This window comes from Gadus chalcogrammus, chromosome 2 (genome assembly GCF_026213295.1).
Source record: "Gadus chalcogrammus isolate NIFS_2021 chromosome 2, NIFS_Gcha_1.0, whole genome shotgun sequence".
In the NCBI taxonomy this organism is placed as follows: domain Eukaryota; kingdom Metazoa; phylum Chordata; class Actinopteri; order Gadiformes; family Gadidae; genus Gadus; species Gadus chalcogrammus.
Window position 1 is genome coordinate 13,804,644 of NC_079413.1, and position 24,443 is coordinate 13,829,086.

At 41.9% G+C, this 24,443-nt stretch overlaps 1 protein-coding gene across 1 annotated transcript; it reads left to right on the forward strand.

Moving 5' to 3' along the window:
* Positions 1-1,659: 1,659 nt before the first annotated feature.
* LOC130375173 (mediator of RNA polymerase II transcription subunit 15-like) lies at positions 1,660-15,607 on the forward strand. Its single transcript, XM_056582087.1, has 18 exons — positions 1,660-1,883; positions 2,412-2,499; positions 2,743-2,794; positions 2,895-2,918; positions 3,050-3,214; positions 3,518-3,924; positions 4,080-4,508; positions 6,662-6,718; positions 7,101-7,203; positions 7,472-7,595; positions 8,805-8,932; positions 9,290-9,430; positions 9,670-9,733; positions 9,890-9,956; positions 10,355-10,512; positions 11,770-11,936; positions 12,288-12,386; positions 14,961-15,607. The coding sequence occupies exons 1-18, from the start codon at positions 1,816-1,818 to the stop codon at positions 15,095-15,097; spliced, it is 2,478 nt and encodes an 825-aa protein (XP_056438062.1). The 5' UTR covers positions 1,660-1,815; the 3' UTR covers positions 15,098-15,607.
* The last annotated feature ends 8,836 nt before the right edge of the window (positions 15,608-24,443 follow it).

Here is a 24,443-nt window from a genome sequence, read left to right on the forward strand (position 1 = left end):
ACCCATCCATAAACAGACTTCTCCTGTGGCCTTTGAGTCCATGTCTTATAGGCTTGCATTGCCTGGACTGGATCTTATGTATTTTTTTTACATTGTGTTTTTGTGTCATCGTGCTAAACTCCCCAGATTAAATGATTTTGTCTCTATCTGTCATTGATCAAATGCTATTTTTCACTCCAATTCCTCAACACATATTGGTTTCCACTTTGATCTTTTTTGATTGGATGAAAAGGGATAGATGGGATGCAATGTAAATTGTGTTATTGCATTTAACACGATATTGTTCTTCACTGAACTTCATCTTACTACATCTTTATTCTTTAAACTATGATGTTTCCAGATGTCAATACAGAACCTGCTGCATAATGATACCCAGTTGGGAATGAGAACATTCTAGTTCGATTTTTCGAATCCACAGCAGGCAAGTGTTGAATAATGTTTGTTTACAAATTACCAGCACCCCCAGTTCCTTAAAATGAAATGCACGTTTAAATAACGTCTGAGGATTACTTTACAACATGAATTATTGCATGAGCAGGCGGGTACTGACCATTGTGTTTCACCTTGTGTTTAACGAACTGAATGAAACTTTTTTGTGAATCCTAATAAACCTCGTTCCTTTGAAATACAAAGGCTGATTATCCCGCATGCAGCAGGGGTGTTTAGTACTCAGGACAGTTGGGGCAAAGCCCGGATCGCCCCTTTATTGGAGAGCCTCACCTGAAAATGTGTTATCCAAGCTTTTTTAAGCTTTTCTATGGTCTGTGGCACCTTATTTACATTCAAAGTACATGTCTTAATCATTGAAAGTTTAAATATGTACTTGAAGTTTTTTGGTTTTCTTTCAAGGTTAATTATGAATTGTGATATAAAAATATTAGAAGTTGTTAGTAAGTAGAAGCATTGAGTAGCAGTAGAAGACGAATTCATGCATCCCTTCACAATTATTACATGATGCTACAGTGTACACACACACACACACACACACACACACACACACACACACACACACACACACACACACACACACACACACACACACACACACACACACACACACACACACACACACACACACACACACACACACACACTTCGAATTAATGTTAGTATCAAGAAAAGAAAGACACACCAGTGGGGGGAGATCTTATGTTTTATTTATGTTTTTGTTATAATGCACTTGTGCATGTTGCAGAAAATGTGCAACAGACGCACTTACGCACATACGCACACACGCACACACCCCAGCAGTGCAGGACAATACATTTGACCTATCAGACCTATCCTGTCACTTTATTTGTTTCCAACCAGTTACATTTTCTTAAATGGTGTGCATCATTTACATTGTAGCTATCTAGTTTCTGTGTGAGTGTATGAACACAATTATTGCTGTTGAAATTTGCCGTGACAGTAGGAACTAAGGCGTTTGTGGTTTCCTTTGCATAAATAAAGACCTTTTCAGTTAAGAAATCTGGCCTAGATCACAAAATGAGTCAAGACCTAACCGGTATCAAGGCTGTCCGCCAAAGATGCCAAATCTTCCTTATTAATTAATGTGAATGTGTCCTCACATTCAACAGTTCAACATGATGAAGTCCGTTTAGCTATCTAGTATCACAAACTTTCTACGCACTAACACAAACGTTAGCTGACACTGATATTCTTATGTCGTACACTAGGGGGCAGTACATACAATGTATCTGGGTATTTTACCTTAATTTAGAAAACGAATAAGGAAGCCCAGCGATAACAGTAAAAACATCACCGCAACAAACCATACTTTCTCTCTAATACCCAAAGACAATATTTGATGTAATGGAGGTCCCTGGACCAGACAGCGACTGGAGAAGCCCACAGTTCCGACAAAAAGTCGTCGCACAGATGTGAGACTTTTCTTTTTATGTCAGCATAGTATCATTAGCTCAACGAACGCATGTTTCTATAGATGTTGGCAAGTGGAAACTAGTTGGCTAAGCTAACGATAAATCGCATCCCACCTCCTGACCCTCCTCAATGGGGGCCAAATGTAAAATATAACCCCAAGTAAAACGAAACAAGAAATAATGACATTTTGGCGTGTATCTCTTTGATCTCATCAGTTAGCTCATCTAGCATCGTTAGCTCGGATCAATGACCGAATCACGCCTACGCTTTAGCAGATCAACGCACGTCCGTGAACGTCATGCTATGTGTTTTCATTTTGTATTTCTTGCTCATCGTTAAAATACAGTCATTCAAATATGTATATAAAACAAGTCGCAGAGACCATGGTTAATGCAGCCAACTCTGAGAATGAGAAAATTAATCGCACTTCGTTTAAAGTAACGTTTTGAATATCTTCAATGTGGACTGAAATGTATTGACAATAATGTGTACAGGCCTACTGCTAAAACTTTTAATGTTAATTTCAGAGAGGATGCGATGAGAAAGGCTGGGACTCCACACTCAAAGTCCAGCACTGACATGGAGAATCATGTTTACGTCAAAGCCAAATCCCGTGTAAGTGTATGATATTAAATACTAATTAATTATAAACGTTATACTCGCATGACAATTAAGGCACAGGATTGATGTATATTTGAAAAGTTTGAGTAATTGTGAATCATTTGAATTTGACACGCCTACTTGGCCCCAATACTTGACGCACAATATTTTGCATTAGTGCAAACCATTGTAATGGCTCTTTTTTATCTTAATACTATTTCATTATTGGCAACTTAGTCTTTCCCTTTGTAATTCTAGGAGGAATACTTGTCTCTGGTTGCACGTTTGATAATACACTTCAGAGACATTCGTAAGTATCATACTGTTTTGCCTTGGCTAGGGATTTACGATTTAGGGTAGACATGAACAGTTTTACAGTAAGTGATTATGCATTTCAAATTGTTTTTCAGACAAGAAGGCTCTTGGCGGTCCAGGTGAATAGGCGCATTTTCCATCTCTTTGGCCGGGATCTGTCTAACTTTAAGAAGTAGACTCCTATTGCTCATGATTTTGGCTATGCATGTTGGAGCTGTGTACTATTCTCTGTTGTCTACTCTTCTGCTAGATCCCATGAATGCCCTGACTAACCTGACAGGGGTTGGAGGGGGCCCGGGCACTATTGGCATGGGGCCTCGTCCCCCAGGTGCGCCAATGGTTGGTATGGGGCCCATGGGGCAGATGCAGATAGGCCAGCATGCCATGGGAGGGGTGGCTGGAAACCCCCAAGCCAGTGAGTGTGTTTCCTACATGTGGTGTTTGTTTTGTATGCACTAAATTACTAAATGGCAAGCAATAACAGTGGATGCTGCTGGCTGTGTTTCTGCTCTGTGAATGAGATCTGCCTGCGAAAGAGACCTAGTATATCCAAGCCTCTGCTCACTTTTTGGGTTTGAAGACGACTCCAGGGGTGTTGTTCCACAAGATAAACCAACTGATTCTACATGGATTTCTTTCTCTCTGACCCCCCCCCCCCCCCCCCCCGTCAATCTCTCTCCGCTCTTTTATCTCTCATCCTTGCTGGGGGGTGTTACAGGAGGACCAGGTCAGTTACAGATGCAGCAGATCGTACAGGCCCAACAGCAGCAGCAACCACAACAACAACAACAACAGCAGCAGCAGCAGTCCCTCCAGTTTCAGCAGTTCCAGCAGGCCCAGCAGCAGAATGCCATGCAACAACAACAGAATGCCATGCAACAGCAGCAGACGGCCATGCAACAGCAGAGCGCCATGCAACAGCAGAGTGCCATGCAACAGCAACAGAACGCCCTTCAACAGCAGCAGAACGCTGCCCTCCAGCAGCAGCAGTTCCAGGTGCAGCAGCAGCTGAAGATGCAGCAGATGCAACACCAACAACAGCAACAGCAGCAGCAGCAGCAACAACAACAACAACAGCATCAGCAACAGCAACAAGCCGCCCAGAATCAGCAACAACAGAGCCAGGTTGGACACACCCCCCAAATTAGTCATGCACTGTTTAAGTGCTCTTTTTTCGTTTGGACAAGTTGGACCTTTGATCAAAGATGCTGTCAAAACAATTGTTCCATATTTCCAGTGTTAATTGTCATCCTGCGCTACTTGCCTCTATATATTTCCAGATACACCCGTCGAGGATCCAACAACAGCAGCAGATAGTCCAACTACAGCTTCAACAACATGCCCAGGCTCAGGCACAGGCCCAAGCGCAGGCCCAAGCGCAGGCTCAAGCCCAGGCTCAAGCCCAGGCCCAGGCTCAAGCCCAGGCCCAAGCCCAGGCTCAAGCACAAGCCCAAGCCCAAGCCCAGGCCCAGGCTCAAGCTCAGTCTATCCAGCACATGGTACAACAGCAGCAGCAGCAGCAGCTACATCAGCAGCAGCAGGTGCAAGCCCAGTCACAGCCACAGCAGGGGGCGTTACCCCCACACCCCCAGCAGCAGCAACAGCCTGGCATAGTTCCCCAGTCCCTGCCAGCCCAGATGCCTCCTGGTCAGCACGTGTCCATAGGTTCCCTCAGCCAACAGCAACAGTTAAAGATGCAAGCTCTCCAGGTAAAAGCCCCAGCGCCGGTATCTTAATCTAATGTTCTGAAGTAACCTAATTATCATGAATTGCGTTTTGAAAATTAGGGGGAGAAGAAACGTGTTCAACCAGTTATGCTGTCAATAAATGCAGCTTTCATGAAGTGAAGATTTGGTAAAAAAGAATAAAAAGCGACATAAGTAGGGCAAGGAAGGAATAATAACCTAGAAGAATTATAAATTCCTTTTGAAAGGCTTTTCTAGCCAGTGCCACTTTGCAAAAACATAATCCATGTGACAACATGCTGGTGGTTGAGTGAATGAGAGAAGTTGAAACTGAGTTGTGGGTATCAGGCTATCTAATACTTTCACCATTTCTCAGAAGAAGTTTTTAAAGTGACAGCATTTCAAACTTTTGAAAGACAACAAAGTTAAATGCAACAGCAAACATTGCAAACCACATGACACGGGTAGGTTGCATAGCTAGCTGCCAACATTCTGCAATTATCTGGGCAGATTTACTATACATAGTAAACTACAGATTTACTATACAAGTCTTATTTACAAGTCTTGATTCAAAACATGAACACGGCTCGTCTACTTCATCCTCTCAACCAAGATTAAGCCAAAAGATAATCTAGATCATCTGCGATGATCTAGATTATATATTGTTGCAGTATTTAGGAAGCAAATGGAAAACCAACTCCGTCATTATGACAGAAAGAGAGATGGTTATGGAGCAAATTAAGGATAGTAAAGCACTAGGTTTCACTACTGACACTTGGACGTCCCAGCAAATGTAAGCTTACATGACAGCGAGATAACTGGCGACTAGAGTTGTTGGTTTAAGAACAAAAGTGACAGGATGGAGTCACACTAGGGCTGGGTGTCGGCGATGAATTGGATTTCGACAGCTGGTTAGATATCTAAACATTATTTTAGATTTTAACATTTTCTTTTTCACCTTTCTGTATAAGTTCTCAGTCACAAATTGTTTTTGGGAGAGACATGCTGAATAAATACATCTTATTTTCATACTCAAAAATAATCGTTTGAATAATCGTGATTTCAATATAGACTAAAATAATCGTGATTATGATTTTTTCCATAATCTAGCAGCCCTAAGTCCACCGCAACATCCATTGCTTAAGGACTGAGCGAAATCCTGGTTGCATGGCTCAATGTGTGTGGCTGTCGTACAAGACATGATTCTGTGATTCTGTTCAGATATGTTAACCAGCGATCCGTCTTGGGGTACAGTGTGAGGGGATTATCCAGCAGGCTACACATTAAAATGATGCATAACGTAGCCCTAAAAACGAAGATCCGGTCTGTTGCTCCATAGCAGCTGGCAGGCATCCGGGTTTAAAAAAAAAAAAAAGTATTCTTTGAGGATGTTCATCGCAACGAGGTATATAAAATGAAGGACAATAGTTTGTCTCAAAATATTGCGTAGGGCCCGCCAAGAAGAAAAAAGGGATGACAAAGAGTAGGGGAAAGCTATGCTGCTTGAGCTGTCAGATGACGAAGAAAAGAAGATGAAGAGAAACTGACACTGATTTGAATCAAATTAAAACGTACTTGCAGGATCAGCATCAATAGTTGATGCTGGGCATCTGAACTTGTGGAGAAGAAACGTTTACAGTTAAGATTTATCTATAAGGTGTAAATATGGTATCTCGTAGAGGGAAAAGCCGGGAATTATTATTATTATTTTTTAAATAAGGGTATAGGAGCATAAACAGAAGTTACATAATTCAGACAAATCCATATGACAGACCGACGTAAGAAGGCGATTCAAATATGGTGCAATTGAAATACACTTAATCATACGCAATAAAAGAAGAAGAAATAGTCTAATCTTTGTATTAAACAACCAGATCTGACTTGAAATGTATGAGTACCACATTGGCCCAGTAGTCCTAAGCAATAGCAGTTTAGTCCTAAGCAATAGCAGTTTAAGGGTGCTCAAAAGCTCATGCGTGTCATTAATAAAGTCTTTATAGCACGTAAGTGTAAGTGAAACGAGGTGAATACAAAGTCTTTAAAAACTACAGCATTAATTCCCAAGATGGGCATCAGCAAAAGATTACAAGTGCATGTCTTTATTTAATGAAAATGTCTCTGCCTCTGGTTTTCCACAGCCTATTCTTACATAGGAACATCTTTGTGTGTGTTGATAGGCCAGAGCAGCTCAGCAGCAGCAGGCGGTAGCACAAGCACAGCCCAACCCAGGACAGGTAGGAAACCCTTGACTGCAGAACTGCCCGTCCTCCAACGTTTCAATGTTGTTTCCAATCTTCTCAGTTCATACTACAGGCTACTTGTAATTTTACACTTGGCCTATGGTTGAATCACAATGGTTACTACAAAATAATGTAGGAAACCTTGTTTCTCAAATCACCCTTGTCATAACCTTGAGGGCACCCATTGATTGTTTGATTTATTAGATTTTGGTCCAAGTTAACTTTTTCTTTCAACATTTCGAATGATAAAGATAATCATGGAATAGGCCATTTCATGCATTATCCAAATTTGACATATATTCAGCTAATTCCAGCAAAGGAAATGGTTCTCTCTCGTGACCTTGTGATGTTGTTATCCCTCTTTCCTCCTCTAAAGATGATGAACAGACCTGGGATAACGATTCAGCGAATGCCCCGGGTCCCCCCCAACCCAACGCTAGCGACACAGAACCCTGGAGCCCTGGGGGGCCAACAGATGCCTCAGGTACTAAGCTTACATAGCTTCCCGCCATTCATCTCAGATCCAGCAGTCCTTAAATATATAAGAAATCCATACATAATAGTTTCAAATTGTTTTGGGGTATTCCTTGTCTTACTGTGACATTGCGGAGAGTATTAGCCTTGTATATTTGTTAGTTTCCTTGTTGCAGAGGTAAACAGCTTGTATACAGCTTTGTTCGTGGTAGTAAAGACTTCCTCATCTGTAGTGGGAACTAACACCTCCCTCCCGCCTGTCTTTGCCATCACCTCAGCAGGTGCAGCCACAGCATCAGATGATGTCCTCGCCCTCCCCGGGCCAGACCCCCCAGTCGATGCCCCCACCCCCGCAGCCATCCCCCCAGCCCCCCACCTCACAGCCCAACTCTGTCAGGTAAACCTTGATGTTTCATGTCAATAAATAAAATAGGTTGTTTGGTCCTCTGGTAATAATGCCAACTGGGCGCCTCCCTAGGCAGTCGTTCCAGGCAACACCGGTGGGGAAGAGAACTTGGGGTAGACCCAGGACTAGGTGGAGAGATGATACCTCAATACTGGCCTGGGAATAGGGATGGGGATCATTAATATTTATTGATATCGATACCATTTTCGATACTCCTTAACAATCCAAGTCTTTATCGATACCACTATCGATACTTTTCTATTAATTGGTGGAAATACGACGCGTTTTTGGTGATGAGGAAAATATTTAGGAAATAAATAATTGCATTTTAAATTAAATATGTAATTCTTAATAAATAGTGACGTCAGTAGTTTTAATTATATATATTTAAATGATTAGAGCACTATACAACTCTATTAATAATACAGATACCCGAGTAGTACAGAATTACTCATGTTTCTCACCAAAAACTCAATTTACCGTTTCTTTATGAACACATCATGATAACCTGACAGTCGTTTTACTGAGCCAACCTCAATACATAATCACGCAGCACATCTGAAATGTGCTTGGCCATTGAGGTTGTGTTCCCCCCTTTACAATAAATTATTTTCACCCTTTTCTCCCGTTCAGCCAATTCCATTCAAAAACATTGGTGGACACGCTGCAGTGATTGGATTGATTTGATTTAAATGCTGTGACGTGACTCGAGGGACACAACATTACGTTACAGGACCTACGGGACAAAAAAATAAATAAATGAACGACGGGACTCGATGGTGGTATCGATAAGCCCAAACGTTAATGATTTTCGGGTTTTGAATAAAAACCGGGCCCTTGATAGAACCAGGTTTCAATCCCCATCCCTACCTGGGAACGCCTCGGGATTCCCCCGTCAGAGCTGATCAAGTCTGGGGCCCCCTGCTGGAGCTGCTGCCCCCGTGACCCGAACCTGGAAAAGCGGTTTGAAAATGAAGTTGAGATGAGGATCAGGTTAAATAAAACGAATGGAAAATAAACTATATAAAAAACTTTGAAAAACAGCATAGTCACTTCATGTGAAGAAGAGATGGGTATTTTGAGGTGACCTATGTGGCACATTGCAGTCATGTTGTGCTTGTCAGTTACATGGCAGCTGTATGTATCAAGCATGTTTTCTGAGGATTAATGATTCAATGTATGTCACTTCCTTCCCTGCAGTTCGGGCCCCACTCCTTCACCTGGAGGTTTTCAGCCAAGCCCCTCCCCCCAGCCCTCCCACAGTCCAGCCACAGCAAGAACCCCCCAGAACTATGGGGTACCCTCCCCTGGTCCCCTCAACACACCAGGTAATACACACACACACGCACACACGCACACACACGCTCAAACTAAAAAAACATCTTGTATACTGTATTTACACACATCTCTGGTGCAACATTATTCAGAATTATAGAAGGCAATGGCCATCGTGCTGTATACTGGCTAAGACAAAACAAAAGCCAAAGAGTCACCATTATGAGTTGAATTACGACACCAAAGTAGAGCCAAACCACCAGAAACCTTAATGACTGCCTTGACATTGCTCCATATGTATACATGCATGCAACCCAGTGGTTTTGTACCACATATGGTTGTAGAGTAGCTGCTGATGCTAACACGCGACTACAGGGGCATTCATTTTAACGCAGTACTCGTCTCTGAAGGTAATCCCAATTCGGTCCCAATAATGAGTCCGGCAGGGGCCACATCTCTGGAGGACCAGCAGTACATGGAGAAACTCAAACAGCTGTCCAAGTACATCGAACCCCTGCGCAGGATGATCAATAAAATTGACAAAAACGAAGGTATATATTTTCTTACTATTACTTTTTTGAACCTGAATTAAAGGCGTTATATATTCTGAAATGTAGTGTTCTATCAGACTTTTAGGATTGATGTACATTTCCAATAATGATTTACTTTTATTTTATTTACCTGGGTCACTGCAAGGCACATGCCTACTTGCTAGTGAGCAGATCTTACGAGTTGCCCACATCTCTACTGATGTGGGTGGTTTTCTTGTTGGTTTCCTTGCTGTTGACAGACAGGAAGAAGGATCTGAGCAAGATGAAGAGTTTGCTGAACATCCTCACTGACCCCAACACGAGGTATACAAGACGTCATGTCCAATAAGATAGAGTATGAGTCTTGTCTGCAAATCAATAAATCAACACTGTTATTCCGGTTGGAAGGGGGGGGGGGGGGACTTCTTGAATAAGCGAAAAAATTTGCCTCATTGTTTTGCACTTGCTCTTGGCTTGTAGGTGTCCACTGAAGACATTACAGAAGTGTGAGATAGCCCTGGAGAAACTAAAGAACGACATGGCAGTGGTGAGCCTTTCTCCTATTCCTCTTGTGAAAGCCACTGGAATATCCTGCCAGAAGTTATTGGACAATTATAATTTTGGACTGCATTGACAAACATGTCAACAGCCCTCCATTAGTGACTTAATTAAGAAGAGACAATTAAGTCACTAATTATAAATAATTTATTACCTAGCGTCAAAGTCCCGAGCCAATTTTTTTATTTTTTTATTTGCTTTGTATAACAAGAATTCAATCACTATTTTCCCAGCCACCTATGGACCGTTAGAGGAACTACATGTTAGTCCCTTCTGGGTTGGCTTTCTAAAAATGGCGGCAATGCTTGCCTGAGGCCCTTCATATTGAACGAGCGCTCCTTTCGTGTGTGTTTGTGTGTGTGTGTGTGTGTGTGTGTGTGCGTGCAGCCGACCCCGCCCCCTCCGCCCGTGGCCACCAAGCAGCAGTACCTGTGCCAGCCCCTGCTGGACGCCGTCATGACCAACATCCGCTCGCCCGTCTTCAACCACTCCCTCTACCGCACCTTCTCCCCCGCCATGGCCGCCATCCACGGCCCTCCCATCACGTAGGTGGCAGAGTCTCCTGCGTTCCTGGTTGCATGCACAATCACAGCAGGGGAAGGCATCAGAGGAGGTGAAATGCTTGTGTTGAGGCATCCCCAAATACGCAGCATACAATCAAATCAAAATTGAGTGAGTTTAGAATTCAGTTGTATGCAGGAATTTCTGCACTCAAGAAAATATTGAGAAAATAAGAAAGAAAGGACCTGCTGTTTCAGCTGGTATTTCAAACATTGAGATTTAAAGGAGTGCGCTTTGGGCTGAGTGTTCATGGGAAGGAGGGTTTATGACGATCCACTGCAGCCATTTGATAGTCGTTAAGTGCGTTGTGTATAAGCGTTGTGTATAAGCGTTATATGAGCGATGTGTATGTAATGCGCAACACACCGTGTCGTTATACTTAGAAGCTTAACCCTCCTCTGGAAATCGAAATAATCCACTGCTTTGACTTTGCTCCACACATCGTAGCGTTATACCATAGGTGTCAGGGAAGCCAAACCCTCTCTCAGACAGGGTCATCAAAATCAACCGCTGTCAAGAACGACATTCACACACATCGTTGCGTTAAACTAGAATAGTAGCCACAGTCTACCGTTAGCGATTACAAACACACTCCTTAATTTCCCCACGGAGTGCCAGGATTTACCATTGCGCCTTTAGTGTTAAGGGGTCTCGCCTCTGCAGTAAGTGGATTGTACCATTTCGGAGGCAGGTGTTGATCGAAAATATGCTGAATTACATTGTTTGGAGGACTTAAATTGTTTATCATGGAAGTTAAATTACAATTATTTTATTTCTATAATTCATTATTTTTTGGGGGGTTAATCAATCAGAACTACTTTGCCAATCTACCAGCAAATGTTGAGTGCTACTTTGTTAGTTGATTGAATCAGCTCATTTTGGATACCTCTTTTTATAAGACATAAATACACTTTACAACTTGCATAAAAGTTAGCATTAAACCTTTTTAAAGCTGCCTATTTCAGAAAATATGTTGGCCTCCTCCTCAATATTCAAGTATTGGAGAGGTGTTTTTTCTAAGTGTTCATTTGTCAAATTGGTCGATAATATTAATATCACGATACAATAACACATTGGAACTGTGCACACTAAAAGTCTTGTTTATTTATCGTAAGTCAAATATGCATTGCAATATTGCATGTTTCCCTCATATCATGTACTAGAGGGGACACATTAGAAACACTCCCAGTAGAATAGGGGTCCTGAATCCAAAGTAACGACCCCTGACCTCTGCTCTGAAGGGGCCCCAGCATCACAGGCCGTAAGAGGAAGCCGGATGAGGACGAGCGGCAGACCATTCCCAACATCCTGCAGGGCGAGGTGGCACGCCTGGACATGAAGTTCCTGATCAGCCTGGACCCGTCCTTCTGCAGCAACAACGGCGCAGTGCACCTCGTCTGCAAACTGGGTACGCCGGACACTGCTCTGTGACCCAACACCTTGCTGTGGAGCCCAGTGGCTATGTATAGTAAAAACTAAATAAACTATTATTAATCGTAATAGTAGGATTAAAAGTGTTAGATATGTCAAACAGAAATAAGAACAATTTAATCATTTGAGAGGATTCATGGTTAGACATGTATTTCTAGATTATGAGGGCCACTTAATGCTATAAACAGGTCCCTTTTTAGGTCAAAATACACACCTGTTTCATGGGATAAACATATTGGTGATGTCCAGTCTGATTCAAGTTGTTGCTTTGACTAAAATTCCCCCGCCCTCCGCCACACACACACACACACACACACAACCTTCTTAGATGACAAGAATCTGCCCAGTGTCCCCCCGCTGCAGCTGAGTGTCCCAGCGGACTACCCGGACCAAAGCCCCCACTGGGCGGACGAAGGAGAACAGTACGGTGAGGAGCCATATGCAATGCAATGAGGACAACAGTTGTAGTGCTTCATCAGAATAATATATCAACATGACACCGGCTCACCGCATGTGCATTTGCATGTTTCATTTTCTGAAGCCTCGCTGGCATTCAATGCCACCAAGGCTAATGAGCGAGCGTAGCAAGTAGTGATGCGCGAGAGGGCGTTTTGTTAACACCCGCCCCAACCCGACCCAAGACATTTTCCAAACCGCCCCGCCCGACCCGTGGGGAATTCTGAAGCGGCCCGCCCGACCCTCCCAATTTGACCCGCAAAAAAATAAAAATAATAATAACAACAAATAAAATAAAAAGCCTGGGGCTGAGGCTTATTCCTAATTTAACACGTAACTAAATGAGAAGGATTTGCGCTAAATTCGCATTATTGTGAAACTTCAACGGCAGGTCTACATCAAACAACAACAACAACGACAGCTTTACGCAATTATTTATTGAAGAACTGTTAACAAATGCGTGGTTGCGGGTTTTGACTTTTTTGACCCGCCCCACCCGAACCCGCGATACTTAGAGAAAACTGCTACCCAACCCACCCGGCCCGCAGGTGCCCGCGGGTGCCCGCGGGTAATTGGGTAACCCGCGCATCACTAGTAGCAAGGTTTAAGTCGGCGATTGATTGAACAAAGAGGCTGATCGTTTTTGTTTGATTGTGAGTTATGGCGCGTCACTGAAGAGCGTCACTGAAGAGCTCCTTTGCTCTTTGGGGAAGTGCGGTTTCTCAATTGTACCAACTTTGACAACCCTGAGTTGCCATTGGAATAGCTGAAGTCAGTGTTTTTTCCCCCATTGACTCATAATAAAAAAATAGCTAAAATAGAAATTTTGGGAGCTATCATACGAACTTTCCACATTACATAAGGGAGGGTCCTTGATGGGCACACCAAATGTTAGGCCTCTGGGGTTCTCTAAAGCGGACTTGTGATTTATTGACCTTAGGGGCTTTTCGGAGACATCCATACTTCCGGTCTACATATGCAGATTTAATTTGACAACTCTCAGGTGTTCATGTTTGGAGTTAATGTTTTTAGTGTTTCTTCCCTATTCACTTTCCATGTAAAATAGTAATTTTATCATTTATTTATTTTTTACGTCTAAAATGGTTGGTCTCCAAAAGTAGTAGCACACTGCACAGAAATATGCCTGACTCTTTGGTCCTGGTTGGGTGTAAATGCCTCAAACTGCAGGAGTAGAGAATTACCCAAAGTCGGCAGAACAACCATCAACTTAGTAGCTGACAGAAGGGGCACCTTCTGTCCACTTCTTGATGCACTTCATATTTGAGGTCAAAGGCAATAGGCAAATAAATGTATGTTCAGTTGTTTAAAAAAATAAAATACACTGCACAAAGACAATCTGCGCAGTATATGAAGAGTCTTTTCTTTAACAATCAGTGAAGAGCAGCTATAGCAGGATTATTTGTTTATCAACACGGCGGATGCGCGCGCAGAATAATGGCAAAAAGAAAATTAGTTTGGGCGGTTGCCATGGTGTGGTTTATTTGCAGTTGCGGTGTTAATTAGCGATTTTGTCAGCTTACTGTTACATTAAACTGTAATCAGAAAACACGGTTATATGCTATAGACCCTAGAGTATCTGTGGTATAAAGGCTGGGACGAATTTCGAATTATAAATATGTACACTTTATGTTGAAAATATAGACTGTCGCGATTCCCATTGAAACGATTTGCGCCGGTGATTATTCTTCAAAACGTGAGCTGGTAAATTTTGAAAAATGAATTAAACTGTAATCAGACAAAGCAGTTATATGATAGACCCTAGAGTATCTGTGGTATAAAGGCTGGGACAAATTTCGAATTATAAATATGTACAATCCATAACGTTAGCTCTCTGACTCATAGCTCAGGGTACTATAATACCTCCTGTTGCCAAGTCGTAATAAGGGTCCGTCCTAATTATGTGAAAACTTTATATTTTGATTTTAAAACGCATGAAAATATAAATGAATGATCTTAATTTCTTTTCTTTGGCAAGTGACCATGGTATAAGCTGGATAATGCCCTTCGAGGTGTCAAAAACATGTTTGACTGATCGTAATTAAAGGGGACTACTTTTTGAGGGGGATTAACTCAAACAGAGTATACATTTAATAAGCATGCAATACGAATAAGAAAAAGCATAATTATTAAAGTATTTGAATTGTTTTATTATTTTGGCAAGCAAGAAATGGAATAAATGGGATAATCAGACTTATTAAAAGGGTTTGTGCAACCAACCGCACAACAAGACATGATTGCGGCTCTTGTCGCTCTCGTCTCCTGCAAACGAGTGTGTGTGCGTAGAGCGGGGAGGGACGTAGAGTGACGTGGACTGATTATCCCTCTATTGGAATCGGATAGACAAGTAGAATGAAATAAGTGCATAATAAGTGCATTAAAGTAATGCAGAGGGGAACCCAACCTCTCCTAAACGCTTTCCAACACTACCCTTGGGACACATTAGGAGGACCTTTAGTAAATCTTGGTATGTGATCCTAAAAAACCTTAAATGTTTTTCACCTCTTCTTCTTTTTCTTTGGTTCAGGTGCAAACTCGTTCCTGCAGACAGTCCACAAGAACATGACCTCCAAGCTGCTGCAGCTCCCAGACAAGCACTCTGTGACGGAGTTGCTGAACACCTGGGCCCAGAGCATCAGACAGGCCTGCTTGTCTGCAGCCTAGCGCACAAAGACACACTCACACACACAAACACACACACATATAAACACACACAAACAAACAAGACACACTTGCCGAAAACCTGCAGGCGCGAGTGGCTTCGCATCGAAACCGGATGCATGGAAGAAACAAACTTTCAAAGGGAAAATTGAAATAAAACATTTACATCATATACCGTATATCTATATTCAGCGATGCATACATACATATCGAATGTGCATTACAAAGTGGGTATAATTTTCTGCTTTTTCTTTTGGTTCGTTTTTCTGCCTTTACATTTTGATTTGAAATGTAATTTCTATTTTCTACCACAAGAGGGTTGTGATATACTGTAAACTGAAAAGGTCGTTTTGGAGGCTGTTTTATCAAGTAAAAGAAATGTGTATGTTTTGTAAACTTTTGCCATTGGAAGATCTGGAATGTGTATACTTTTTGCTTACTGAATAAATGCTTCAAATCTGTTGACTGTTATACAGCCCTGTTCATTGACTAAACAACATTTTGGTAATTAAAACCAATAAATTACTAAATACTATTTGAGATGTTCATATTTATGAATCCATGCAATTTAATAGAACTATCCCCCATATTTTCTGGCCCCAAACAACAATGTTTGGGCGCATGTTTCCAATCTTTCTCAAGATTGTAACGTGTGAGTGTACAAATTAATTTGTACACTAATTTGTCAATTTGTATGCATGTATTAACGATTAATTAATTTATACAAATCGAGTTCATAAAAACTCAACGTTATATTTGGTGTTCTCAGCCAGGGGCGGATCTACTGGGGTGGCAACTGCCACCCTAAAAAAAGCCTTGCCACCCCAGCTGCCACCCCAGTTGGCAGCGCAAAACTCTTTTTTTGCTTTTTTTTTTTTGCTTTTACAAGACATTTACAAAAGCGAGTTTCAAAAGTGCGACTGCAAGTGAATGCAACCAGGAAATATTGCCCCATCCCGCCTGCCCCCCCCCCCCCCCCCCCCATCCCCGAGACTCCCGCCGGCACTGATTTTGAATACAAGGAATGCGCGAGAGTCCTCCAAACGAACAAAGCAAGCGGCGCGGCAGAGAGACTACATTCTTGAGGTAATACTGATCAACCGTCTATCTATGAAGAAATTATAATAATTAGAAAAGAGCAGGGCTGTGTATTACAGAAACATCATAGTTAAAGACTTAAGTTAAGATTGGAATGCCTTATAGCTGCATAGAATGCGCGTGCCGTATGGGCAGGTGGGGCGGCGAACTCCCTGCAAAAGCATTCTCCCAAAAAAATAGTTCCTCAGTAAATCATTGCTCCAAGTTTATTTTTAATAATGTGATTGTCACATTAACTATCTATAGTTTCTGTAGGCTTTCCGACTATTTTTGTTCTGTTGATATCAAATTGATCGTGGCGATTCTAGTTGAATTTAACGTGTCATGCAATGTGGGAGCTCAACGACCGCGTCCCTCCGTATGTTTCTCGCATAACCCTGCAGGCTGCAATAAGAATTGCAATCCGCGCTAAAGACGCGCTAACAAACACAAACCCTTCTACACTCAGCTGGTTTTCCTGACCGTTAACTTCATGTGCCTCCTTTTGTATCAACAGTCATTTCATTTGATTATATCAAACTTTATTGTCATTGAACCAAGTAACAGGTACTTGGACAACAAAATGCAAGTCATCTTCTGTAAATTATTTACAAATGGCCATCTCTAATCTACTTGGTAGCACACCTGTCTGAACTTTTATAAACCAATATAAGTCATCAATAATTAATAATAAAACAAGCTTCACATCAAGAGCAAAAATAATAATAAGGTCAACCCAAAAGGTCTTAAATGCTAGAAATTAAAGATATAAAAAAAGAAAGAGGGAAATCTTTGATAGCACTTCCCCTGAATCCCCATTTGGCTCTTCCAAGCATGCAGGTAATACACTCTACTTTGGGAGTTATTCTATGTCACCGCACTTTGAGGGTGGCATTGTATGTAAATTATTGGAATCGGTGAATAAAGTGATATTTGCACTCAAGTTGGACTGATGATTGACATCTGATAGGAATATCTCATGGACCAATACCAACTTATTGTTAACTAAAGTACATATTGCAGCTCTCTTTGCATATATTTTTAGCCCCATGCCCCTGCGGTTGTAATAGTGCAGGTGTTTGTTGTAAGGCAGGTTGATTTTGTAATTATTCAGTAATAATTTATTAAATTTTGTCTGAAACCTTTTATGTTTAAATGTAAGGCTTTACTCATCCCACAATAAATTAAATATAATGTTATTGAGTCAAAATATCTAAATGTGGGGGCTTTCCAAGTAAATATTGATTGATATGGCTTTAATTAAATCGGCATACTGTATATACTTCTGCCAGAGCGTGCCACCCCTCAACATCTCCTGTCCCCCTCTTGCCACCCCATGAATATTTTTCTAGATCCGCCCCTGGATGGGGTCTGCTGCTTTGGGACGGATACTGTCACATGTTGTTTCCTGCTTTTGCGGCAGGCTTTCCCCTCCCTCCTCCTGGGTTGGAAAGTATCCCCTCTCGGTGGCTCTCTAGGCCTACACCGAGCAGCTGTCGGAGCAGACGTGTCTGTGGGTTTGACCTTGGGTCTCCTCTTTGGGTTCGTCGGAAACAGCCCTCTATGCAAGCGGCGGGGACACCTTTGCTGGGGACAGCAGCAGGTTTGCTTGTGACGACTGATGTGTTGTAACTCAAAGACTTTTGGAAGACAGCATAGGGGGCCTCTTTGGAAACCTTGCACCTATTAAGATTAAATATGGATGTCTGGTTATTGTTTGTTTTGTTCTGAACTGTTTTTATAGCTTGCCTATTGCATGTGTTGGGACAGGAGTCAAGATTGGATTACATTTCTGATAAAAAATAAATAATCTAAAAACATAGTCTTGTAAGAGCATGATTAAGGGTTTTGTACGTGCAATACAAATTTTCTTTCTTCAAACAAAGTTAGGACATTTTAAGGACTCAAAGGAATGTACGCCATGTGTAGCCTGCATAGGCTGGCACCTCCAGGCATGTTAATACAAGACCATTTTTAACACTTCACACAGAAATTAGATCTCTGTCGTTGCACTGTTTTCAAACGAAAATCACAATCAGCGTTTTGACATGAACTGCAATGCAATCCCAGTGCACCATATAGAAAATTACATTACATACATTTGATAGAATTGCATTTTCCGATTGTAAAGAAAGTGTCATAAAATATTGCATTGGCATATAATAGAACAAAACAATCATACAAAAATGCAACACAAAAAAATAACTAATAAGGAAGTAGAAAAGCGACATACAAATAAATTAACATATATGTTCCTTACCTTCCCCACCAGGACTTTTCCGTGCAGTGTTTCTGTCGGACGAGGTTGAAGCAGGGCACCCTCAAGATGTTGAAGAAGCTGTAGCCCACCATGTCAGATATGGTGTCGTTCACACCGAGGAGACACTGTCTGAACCTTGCAGTGGGCAAAGAAGGACTGAAGTTACACAAGAGGTTATGCAAATAACATTACAGGAAATTGTTATTAACCATTTAGCATTGATCAATGCGCAGATGGCTTCATCCAAGTCAACCTAGTGTGAAATCAGATGCAGGTCATTAAGGAGTACATGGGGGGTTCTGCCTACTTATGCCTACCAAGATGGCAGAGGACATGGAGATGAAACCGTTTAGCTCGGAGTGGAAAACTCCAGTAATACTCTATCGTGCTCTGAACAGAAATACCATGCAGACCAAAGGTATCGGGATGTTTTATTTAATACATACTTCTTGTGTCAAGACAGTTAAGTATCACTATTGTGATTCATAGAGCATGTGTCTGTTAGTAACCCAAAAATGCACTTTCAAAATGTTCTTTGAACGTTTAATAATCTGTGCCAAGAAAGAGGTTCTGTACAGCCTTTGAATATATATAGGCTTAAGTGGCTCTTCAAATACACTTGATATTTTCCAACCCATAGCAAACTGCAAAATGACATCCTTCATATTTTCTCTTGACATGAAATGAAAAGAAACATGAAAAGAAAGCTAGACTGCCCTTCAGCTTTGAAAGGACTTGGATGAGTTTCAACTTTAATGCCGGAAAAAAGATATATAATTTGTGTAGATTCAGAATGAGGATAATACGGTTTAATGAATTAACATTAATCATCAACTGTAATATATAGGCCTATATTTTATTTTATTAACTGCACGTTTTGTTTTTTATTGCTGCATGGGTGTCTTAGGAACTGGGATAAATCATCGAGTGAGATACAAATATCGTGATACTCATGCTTGGTGAAACTGCACTTTATTCAAATTAGCGAAGCTATAGAAGGGGAGCTGAAGTGAGCTTTGGTTGCTATCAAAGGATTCTCTAGGGCGCATACTAGCGAATAGACGCTCATAAAAGCTCAACACAGACATACCTTTGGTCGCAGTCACAATGTGAAACGGTAAAAAGGTTGGTGTTGAACATCCCATAGTTCACGGTAAAGGAGCGGATGATATGCACACAGTGGTCGTGCTCACGGCAGCATTTGTCCGCACTCTCAAACATTCCTGGAGTGGGAAACATGAATAACCTCAATGAATGAGTTACTATGGATTCCAAATGTCTGTATAGCCCTATAAATATATGGTAATAGGACATATAGTCATCATAGTAATAGTAATAATGGGTCAAAGTATACTATTTTGAAACAAACTATATAGTTGTTGTGACATCAACCATCGCAATTTTTCGAACAGGCACTGTTGTCACTATCTGTATTACTTCTATAACATCACTATTATGTACTACTTGACTCTCTGTTGTTGACTTCATAAATGATTGTACTTACCTAACTGACTGTACTCCATGGCGCTGCTTCCAACACCACACCACAGAGTCCCTGGGAATAACCACGAGCGTTTTCTCCTCGAAATCACCTCGGATGTTCTGGAGGCTGGATCCCATCCATCGGCACGATCTGTTTTCAGAACGACAGACACAGGCTCTCTGGCAACATCCGGTGTGCAGGGATTCGGAGACAGCAGCAGCGCGCTTATGTTGAGACGACGGACTGCTGCGTCTGCCTGCGCGTCTGGTTTTTCGTTGCAGAGAGAGAGGTATTCTTCAGTGATGGAAGGGTTGGAGTTCACAGAGCATCTGACCAGTTGGTTATGCTCGGTCCACACGGAGAGATATAACACGAGGTGGCCCAGTGGCGCCCTTTGGAGAAAAGTGAGGCGCGCGTCGTGCCCCTTCCCTGCAGCGGAACTTAGGGTTGGACAAAAGTGTCCAGAAGTCGTCCCGTCTGCCGCAGTAGCTTGAGCAAGTAACGATAAGATGAGGACGACTGAGAATAGGATTTTGTGGATCATTTCTATGTAGGTCTGTTAGTGTGCCAGTGCAACTTAAACTTGAAAGTTAAAATAAAATGGTCAATTGACGACTATCCCCAGGAAGCAACGATTCAGAGTGGTTATAACTCGACGCTTCGAGTCTTGCAGGGCAGGCCCCCCACCTGTGATGTGCAGTAGGGTGTTGCTGCTGGGCTCAGTCCTCTTGAATTGATGGAGGAGGAAGCGAGCGTCGGTGACGTGATACTGTGTTTACCAAAGCGTTGTCGCGGGGGTTCGCACCTGCCACGCACGCGGATGCGCACTGCCTACATTATGGTCATTATAGTACTTTGATTGCGCACGCATTATCTCCTCAAAACACCGTTCGTTTAACCGTTGTTGTTATTATCAGTGCACTGTTGGAATAAGTGTAGGTCTATTTGATGGGGCATGACAGTAGCTAATTAATAATAACAACGTTTAGGGGACCTAGAAACACTTTAAGCTTACACATACACTTTTTTAAGTAATATGCCTAATGTCTAAAGAACAATGGTTATGTGTGATGCATCTTTATAACGACTGAAGATAATCATCAGTCATTGTATTCATATATTTAATTTAATTTTCATTGTGTTATCATAGATTAAACTCTACAGTGCCTATTCTATAGGAGGCCTACCCGTTTTTCATATGTAAACCACAAATATAAGCATATGTCACAGAACAGAATTGTAGCATTTTTCCCCCACAACTTTTATTAATCCGTGTAAACTCTGCAAAATCTTTATGTGGCAGGGCGAGGGGAGAAGCGGGCGTGGGGCGAGGTCACGTTAGGGACCACACCAAGCACAGCCCGTGTTCAGGAGGTTGCAGACAACGCCACCTTGGGACTTTCACCCAAAGATTTAATTTAGGACACGCAAGTAAGTTGACTCTAATGGCAGGAGACGTGGTTCACGGTTTTAACAATATATATTTTATTTAATTAATCCAATGGACTAATCACACAATAAACTGTTATGACGGAGGCTGATGTGAATGGGGGGACTAGCGAAGGGAAGGGTCCAAATAATATAAATCACCCGGGTAAATGATAATCACACACAAACACAAATCCCAGGGAAGCACAGCACACAGGAAGAAAAGGGACACCGCCACCACCACAGACCTCTGTAAAGTAAAACAGACAAGAATCAAACACAATGAAACAAAACTAATACGAAACCAAAACGGGGCAAACAATCAATCCAAACAAAATATCCTTTGCTCAAAAACAGAAAAGAAAGTAAATAAACAAACTATATTCAAAGCAAAAGAAACCCAATGGCCAAGGCGGCACATTTACATGCAAAGTCGTTTTTTTTTTTTAAACATATTATCAGTGCATGCACTACCTATGTACAAAGAATAACGACGCACACACGAGTCGGCTTACATTCCTATGGGTTTGGCAGAATCAATCGACACAAAATAGAAGACAGGAAAAGTTAAGTTGTAGCTCAGAGAAAAGCCTGCAGAAAAAGAGACAGTGTGAGAGTGCGCTCGGTTAGTGTTGTTGACCACTTATTTCGGTGATCCTACCGTAGCATTACTTCAACATCACGTTTCACTGCACGATTCTACTTGTTACATTTTCTGTCGTTAATGGAGACAAGAAGAAGCCCTCGTGTTGGCGCATGGGAGAGAGATACTATCACATGTGATGCAGAGAAGAAAGAATCAGATCCTTCCTCAGGTGGACTATTGAAAGAGGCTTTTCTTTTCTCCACTGATGTCCTCTTTCATCACTTGTGGTGATGATGCTACTAGACGTGTCACGTGGTAACTTGCACTCAATAACACCACAGTCCTCTACTACGCCATTATTCAAAAGCCTCTCTCATCAACAATAATGCGCATCCTGATAGTCATGCAGCGAAATGTGCATTTACAATATGCATTTACATTTTGGTGGGCTTCTGTGTATAAAATATTCAGAGGAATGTTATGGGGGAGGGGGGGAGTAGAAGAGTAAACATTGAATTACATTAAAATCATTTGACTTAAATGAATGATTACTGTATATATCTTGCACCACAAGACATTTCATGCATAGTTTTTTTTCTCTTAATCATTTTTTTCTTTAGTTTGAGTGTAGTTCTATGGTTTACAATAGAAACCGCTGGGTATAAATTGAGGTCACTCCATTTAGTCAGGTGTGCTTTTCTTGGATCTCTGTGATTGTTGATCAGACACCCATTAAAGCCTTGATTGGTTGAGGTCTTAGCCAATAGAAAGGGTGTGATTGTGTGTGTGTGTGTGTGTGTGTGTGTGTGTGTGTGTGTGTGTGTGGGGGGGGGGGGGGGCGGAGGGCGGGGGGGGGGGGTTTGTGGTGTGTTAAGGTAAGAGCAGGTCATCGATGCGTCAGGCACACTCTGAAAGTGCATGCATGCCACACTCCACATAGGTACCATGTCACAACCCTTCCATGTGGGCTTACACATAGAGCCCTCATAGTAGCTGTTCAGCGTGTGTGCATTCAGTATAAAAGCCGTGGTAGAAAAACACTGAGCTCTCCATGTGAGGCACGTGCTTTAGATAATTACATCTAGCAGTGGAGACAGGTCTTAGTCAAATAAGCCCAAAATTAATAGAAAATCATAGTTTTTGTTCTTCTCAGATCAAACTCTAACACAAATAAGTCAAGACATATAGATGTATATATATACTTATCTCGATGTGCTATTCATTTAAGGTCTCAAATAAAGAGGAACTTATGTTTCTCATAAACACCAAATAATGGTCTATGTCTATGGAGGAAATAAATGAGATGCAAACTATTTCCAAACCTCTTCTTAACTTCCACTTAGATATCTCCTAACCTGAGCTACTTATTTATATGTAAACATTTTTTCCTTAAGGACACAAATCCATGACACCGGAACCGTTTATATATCACAGCAGCACGGCCACGTTTATCTTATGCCTGTGGGGTTAGCATGCTCAAGTGTTAGCTTCCAACGTGGCGCCGGAAATGAAAACGTGACGGCCGGCCCATCGTAACATAACATACAAGGACGGTTGTGACTTCAGATGCCATAACATATTACATTAATTGTTTCATGCCAGTGCAATAAAATAAAAACAATATCCTCTGGAGCTTAGGACGTGAGCACTCCTGTATACTATATAACATGTCGGACAGGGATGAGTGTTTTTGTGCAGCTTTATGCTAAAGTGACACACTCTCGAGTCTATACTTATTCGATTGCAATAATGATCGTAAACGTTCCACGGGCAGACTCGCAGTCTGAGCACAGGAAGGGGATACAGTGAAGATAAAGATGGGAAATAACTTCTTAAACGTGGGGGGCGGGGGGGGGAGTGCCAGGGGCTGGTTGAGAGCACAAAAAGAGAGGAGGAAAGAAAGGCTAAATGCGACAGATTCCCAAGTGTTTCGAGGGGAAACGGGGGAGATGGTTAGATGACTCATGCATGTTCCCGATGTTCGGTGACTGGTTAATCACTGTTGACGTGGTTCTCGTTGTACAAGGTGTGCCAGCGCTCTATCTTCTTGTCCTTGTTCTTCAGGCACTCGTACCAGTGCTTCAGCCTCTCTCCCTTGGCAGTGATGCCCAGCTGGCATCCACCTATCACAGACACAGACCAATCAGAGAAGGACCAATTAGAGACGGACCAATCAGTGACACTGTGGAGCGGCCACAGAGGATATTGTATGCAGGAGGTAGATCCATTCTATATTCAGTATGAAGTAATAACTTACCAATGTAGTCGTTGGATTTGCCAATGTCGTAGTCCCACACAGAGATGTCTAATTGTTTCTTGGCCAGGTCACTGTGTTTGATATCATAGCTGAATTCCTGAGGTTCAATCAGGCACAAAGTAGATGAACAGTTCTTAGAGACAGGTTTTTACAACGTTTTTTCCATATCTATAATGCTGTCGTTTAGCAACTAACCTCATTGTATTCTGGGTTCAATATCTTCTTTTTGATCTGGGTTTTGCACTTGGCTTTCTTGCC